The sequence below is a fragment of the Austrofundulus limnaeus genome, unplaced genomic scaffold (assembly GCF_001266775.1).
Source record: "Austrofundulus limnaeus strain Quisiro unplaced genomic scaffold, Austrofundulus_limnaeus-1.0 Scaffold358, whole genome shotgun sequence".
Classification (NCBI taxonomy): domain Eukaryota; kingdom Metazoa; phylum Chordata; class Actinopteri; order Cyprinodontiformes; family Rivulidae; genus Austrofundulus; species Austrofundulus limnaeus.
In genome coordinates this window covers 573,358-579,621 of record NW_013952760.1, presented here as the reverse complement: position 1 = coordinate 579,621, position 6,264 = coordinate 573,358, and the positions used below count along the sequence as shown (strand labels likewise).

Genomic DNA, 6,264 nt, shown 5'->3' with positions numbered 1-6,264 from the left:
TTCCTAAATAGGCAGGGGAATTGAAAAAAGAAAAACCTGGGTGCTCATGAGAATAAAACTGGGGTGGCCACTGGGGGGGGGGCAGCAAATTCTCAGGGGGGGCCATGGCCCCCCTGCTGGCGCCCCTGGCTCAGAGAAGCTCTTGAGGTGTTGTTCAACATTTAAAGCAGTGATTTTCAGATGTTTCCCTGACTTGACATACCTGGTTTGAATGGATGAGTGATTAACAATCTTYTGAAGACCTGTTGAATAGCAGGGAAACAAGTTAAACATGCTGGATTGGGGCCCTTGAGGACCAGGGTTGGGCAGCCCTGCGGGGCTTCAGACTGTATTTACATAGTTTCATTARATGCCTGGTTCTCTCTCTGTGCAAAATGCATGAAGTCACAACGGCTGAATAGTTCAAAAAGGATCTTTGAATATAGAACTGATATAAAAGTGTGGTGCGATTGCTGTACAGAAGATATTTTGTGTGTGCACATGCTTGTGTCTGTGTGTGACATTTGAATCACCAAAAGCCAAATGGGCGTTGTTTATGTTTGTTTTCCTGATCAAAAGAGAGCCTCCTTTCTCCAAATGGAAACAAAGTAAAACATGTTTGCAGGTGCATATTAATATGACCCTGCACACGAARCGTAAGCAGGAGTCATATTGTTTTCGTACTGTTTATTTTTTTCTTTTTTCTTTTTTTTCAGTGATTTTTGGTCAACCGTACCACAAAAACGGCTGCACCAATCAACATGAAATTTGGCAGGACTGTAGAAGAGTCTGACCTACACTGCGCCAGCCTAAGGTTTTACGATAGACCCCATATTTGAGGAGGGGGCTCCTTTCAAAGTGGGGGTGTCAGGACATGCAAAAACGCTTATAACTCAGAAACTGTTCAACATAGAAGCTTCAGATTTCTTTTGTTGTTTAGCTCTGATGAGGGGCTATCCATCAGGTCCAACACCCACCCAAAAAAAGACCCCCACCCAAACCACTACAATTTTGGGATGCACCTAGTAGCATGACATTCATTAGGAATAAAGACTTCTGAGTTCTGGTGCATTTGTGCGTGYGGGGTCATTRTGTTACCACTATGCCATATCTAGTTGAAGTCTGCAAGAGTAGTTGTAGTCTTGTCTGGCTGTTTATTTCTCCAGCAGACAGCCAGGAGGAGGAGCCTGACAGTACAGGAAGCATTGAAGTCCTGTCAGTGTTTCGGGCTTCAATGTGAAGAGAACACTTTTTGTTTTAAATTGTAAAAATGTAAAAAAAATTTAAAACTATTTATGTTTTGGTCTGACATTGTTGAAAAGATTTAATCCTGTAAGAGTTAAAAACATATTTGTACATAATACATGTGACCCATCACATCGAAACCAGGATTAAGTTCAAAAGTTCAAAAGTGGAATATGAAGGGTTTTGATTTAAATGTGTTCTAAAATTGCATTTTGTCAAAATGTAATAAATAAATGCCTTATCAACATATTGTTTGAATGAACTGTCTGAAATATAATCCAAAAAATTTTTGAAGCATTTTTTGAGCAGTAGCCAAAAAAAACTCATTTTTAAGTTAAAGCACTTTAAAATTTAGAATTTTTCCCTGTGAGATAGGCAGCAATATTTTTTGTTTCTTTCCAACTGTGAAATCTTAATATACAAAATATTTGAGGTTATCTCTTTATAAGGACCTCAAAAATTACTCAATAAATTTACATAAAATTAGGATTCAGACCAAACAGTAATGTTATATCGTAACCAACAAGACGAATGAAGTCATATCTCTGGATCTGCTTATGATATCAGGATGATCCAGGTATCAAAATGTAGCTTTTAAAGCCAGAATCTGAAAATGTAATGAGGTCATTTTGACCAAATTTGATTTAATCCTCATTTCAATATGATGGGTCACATTTTTATTAGACTTTTCTGAGAGGGATCATGTTATTATCARTGAAGTCATCCTGAACCTTCATCTGAACAAGACACAAACCATGATGTTCCCACCTGAGGGACAGGTCTGGATCTTCTTCAGCTGGGGGACAGGTTTTTAATTAAAAATCGTTTTGTTTCCATTAAAATATGATAAGAAATGAAAGAAAAGTGCACCTCAATCCAAGGAGTCAGATAGTGGAATAATCTGGAAAATTATGTTAAAAGTGCGAAATCAAAGTACACGTTCAAAAGAATGATAAAGGTTGGATTGTTGAAAAAATATGAAAGAGTTTAATGTGTAACCATATAATTAGTTGTTTTAGAAAGATTTGATGTTCTTGTTTTGTTTTGTTAACTAAAGATTACTGGTTTGAATTGAGGGGGAAAGGGGCAGATATTATAAGATCTTTATTTTTCTCTCTGCTTCCTTTCATTTCATTGCATTTTTAGTTTTTATTTTTATTGTGTATAAAATGTTATTTTTTTGATTAAATGAATAAAGTTAAACAATAAAAATAAAAACTTTAAAAATTTGAGACGTTTAATTTTAGTGGACAAACCTCTAAATCATCTTTAACTTGTGTTCTGTCTCCAGTTCTGATGATGCTCGTCTCTCGTTGCCTCCGTCTCGTCCTCCATGATGTCCTCACTCCGTCCTGCTTGCATCACTTCCTGCTGGAGTTTGTAGGCACCGCCCTCTTCCTGTCTGCCAGCCTATCAGCTGTCTTAATAAGACCTGACCTGAGATCAGCTGCCAGTCTGACCAATCAGAGCCACTTGTCTGTGGGTCCAGAGTCTGGAGCCGCACCTGTGTGTCCCCTGCATGTGGTCCTGGTCTTTGGTCTGTCTGTTGCCATGGCGGCGCTCTGTGTGGGTGGGGCAGCTCACCTGAACCCAGCAGTTTCCATAGCAATGGCTCTGACTCTGAGGCTGCGTCTGTGGAGGGCAGTGCTGTACGTGATTGGTCAGCTGCTGGGGGGCGTGGCCTCTGCAGGGCTGCTGATGGTGCTGACGGGAGACGTGATGCCTGCTGTGAACCAGGTGAGTGTTTCTCTGAGTGCTGAGAGCCAATCAGAGAGCAGCATCATCATGTTTGTGTTCAGGTGTCCTCTGGAGTCCAGCTGCACCAGGCGGTTACTGTCGAAACGCTCGTCACCCTCCAGCTGGTCCTGGTGGTCCTGAAGACCACAGACATATCTCTGCCGGCAGCAGCAGCACCTCTGTTGGTCGGTCTGGCTGTCAGTCTGGGTCACCTGGTGGCTGTAAGTCCCRCCCATTCAGAAAGGTATCAAAGAAATGAGCAGCACACCTGTGACTGATGTCTCTCTCAGGTGGGGGCCACAGGTTGTGGGATGAACCCGGCCCGCTCCTTCGGTCCTGCTGTCGTCACACTGGACTTCAGAAACCACTGGGTCAGTGTCACACACACACACACACACACACACACACACACACACACACTTGTTTGTCTACCTATACATATTGGGACATTCCATTGACTTCCTTTAAATTTCCACAGACTAACCCCGACCCTCTACCCTAAAATTAACCTCACCTGACTCTAAACTAACCTAAACTCAGTTCACACCTTGGTCCTTAACCGAACCCCCAACCCACCAATGACATTTAAACAAAACAGGGTCCCCATATGTACCAGTGGTCCATACCATTAAGGGATGGGGTTAGGGTTCACCTATAGGGCATACTGGTTTCACCTAGCGGTGTTAACGGACAGTGTGTTTTTTAAGGTTTCCACCTACAGGAACAGCACCATGGGAAATGTGACTCCTGGGCCTCAGGAGTCTTAAAAGCAGCCCAGTCTTCCATGAGGATCAGCCTCAACCACACACGGACATGCCCACCACCATAAACACTGATCAAACCTCTGGAACTTTTCCTTTTCAATTGAAATTATTTGGTTACCTTAAAGATTAACACTGATACATATAACATTAATACTTTACCTCAACCTAAAGGACTGCTAACAGCCTTAAGCTCCACAGACCCCGCCCCCTTTAGCCAGACAAACACTGCAGCTTTCTCCCCAAAACCTGAATAAAATCAACACTAATTCAACTTAGAAACAAACCTAATTCCTGTAGATTCTTAGAAATTATGGTTTAACTTCCAAATTAACAGATTTCACAATCACATTGACGGTTCTATTCCTCATTTTTTATATAAAAAAAACTATTCATCACCAAATCACCTCCAAATTAGACACAGGACCTGACCTTGGGAACTGATCTGTGGGGCCCACACTGGTGAGAGCTTCTGGTGATAAACGGCCGAAATGCTTGTTGACCCAGTGGACACCACTGATGATTAAGTCCTGAAATCCTCTCTAGCATTAGATACAAATTATTACTGAGTCAGTCCCGCTACTGTACTAAACACCCCAAAAAAGGTAGGCCACCAGAGAACAACCTTAAAACAATACAAATAAAGCTCCAAAATAGGAAGTACGCATCACCAACTACATAACTATGACAATTAATTAACATGAACAAAAACAGCACAATTCAAATTGATACACTTTAGTTATATTATTATTACCCATTCAGATACATACGCAACCCTGACCCATTGCTTATGATTAAAAACTCAGATACATACCTAACCCTGACCTATTGCCCAAGATTACCCACTCAGATAATTGTGAAAATATTTATTTAACAAAGACAGAAATACGTGGTCCAGGAATGAAGGTACTCCGTTGAATGATCAGCTGAATTTTATTGCAACAACAGGAAACACAGATGACAACACAGAGTCATCAGAATGTCTTCCTGCTCTCTGCTTCTCCTTCTTTGAGSCAGTTGAGGCCTCATATATACTGTTTAATAAACACCATTATGTCATCTTAATAAAGCAAGATTTCATCCTAAGGAAATACTAGGTCAAGGGAAAACACAAAGATAAATACAAGTGTTATCTAAGAGTGATTGTTGTTAGCAAATCTTTAATCATTCTATCAGCGGATAAACAACATGTCATGAAAAGCTAGGTCATTAAAGTATGTCATGAATTACTGGCATAAACCAAAAAGTATTATTTCCAGAACACCTCCTCCATCTGATCATAAAATGATCAATAAAACAAAAAACAACCCTTTAATGTATTAAAAATATGTCAACACAAACCTACAGTTATGTACTTTTCTAAAATCTCAACCCCAKTAATTCAGTTTTTATTCCTCCCACAGTAATTACTAACCCCAAAACATAACTATTACACAAAAGTCTTCATCTTGAACACAAACAGGCTTGTCTGTTTTGATGTGTGGAAGAGTCAGAGGTGGTGGTGGGGCTCTGCAAATTTTCATAGCAGTTGGTTTASTGCCGGGGGCTGGAATATGATGAGGGTTAGCTGGATTTGGGCACGATGTGAGTTGGATTCTAATCTCATCAGGTTCTTCCATGTTGTTAGTAAAATCCAGGAGGGGGCACTTGCTGTCCTGTTGGGATCTTGGAGGAAAAAGGTTTGGGGTCCTCTGGTCTAGAGAAAGTGGGGTCTTGTCATTCTCCTGTTGCAGTTTAGGGAAACTCCTTTTCCAGATCCTCTGTTTTTGAGGCTGATAAATCCAACTGTTCTTTTGGTTCAGCAGCTTGAAGTAACTCCTCTCTCTGTGGTTTTGATTCTGCAGCAATCTTATCATCCATTTGTTTGTTGTTTTCCAACAATGTCTCAGTTTGTTCTAGCTGTTCTTCAGACATCGTCTGATCACTCTCCTGTTGTTTGTTTCCAGCCCGAACTTGGTTCAGATACTGTAATACTTCATGTTGGAAGCCAGAAGTCGAGCTCCAGATTGATTCAGAGTCAGCCCATCAGACTTGAACAGATGTTTTCGTTCCCAAAAGAGATTAAAGTTGTCCACATATTTCACAGAGTGGTCAGGACAGAACTTTTCCAAAAAGTTCTGAAAGGCAAACAGTCTAATGAATCTCTCAGCACCTCCTCAGGCTGTAGTCTGTCATGAATGTCATGAATTACTGGCATAAACCAAAAAGTATTATTTCCATAACAAGATGCATGCCCAACCCTGACCAATTACCTTAGACTAACCACTCAAATACATATCCAACCCTGGTCCATTGCCTAAGACTTACCACTCAAATACATATCCAACCCTGACCCATTGCCTAAGACCAACCATTCAGATACATACCCAACCTTGACCCATTGCCTAAGATTAACCTCTCAGATACATGCTCAACCCTGACCCATTGCCTAAGACTAACCATTTAGATACATACCCAACCCTGACCCATTGCCTAAGACTAACCATTTAGATACATACCCAACCCTGACCCATTGCCTAAGACTAACCATTTAGATACATAC

At 40.8% G+C, this 6,264-nt stretch overlaps 1 protein-coding gene across 1 annotated transcript in view; it reads left to right on the top strand.

Moving 5' to 3' along the window:
- LOC106528104 (aquaporin-1) overlaps positions 1–6,264 on the top strand; it is a 16,023-nt gene that overhangs the window by 3,102 nt on the left and 6,657 nt on the right. The window contains exons 2-4 of the mRNA XM_014023181.1: positions 2,516–2,961; positions 3,024–3,182; positions 3,252–3,332. Of these exons, the coding sequence (XP_013878635.1) occupies positions 2,521–2,961; positions 3,024–3,182; positions 3,252–3,332 (681 nt within the window). The 5' untranslated portion in view covers positions 2,516–2,520. The remainder of the gene's footprint in view (positions 1–2,515; positions 2,962–3,023; positions 3,183–3,251; positions 3,333–6,264) is intronic.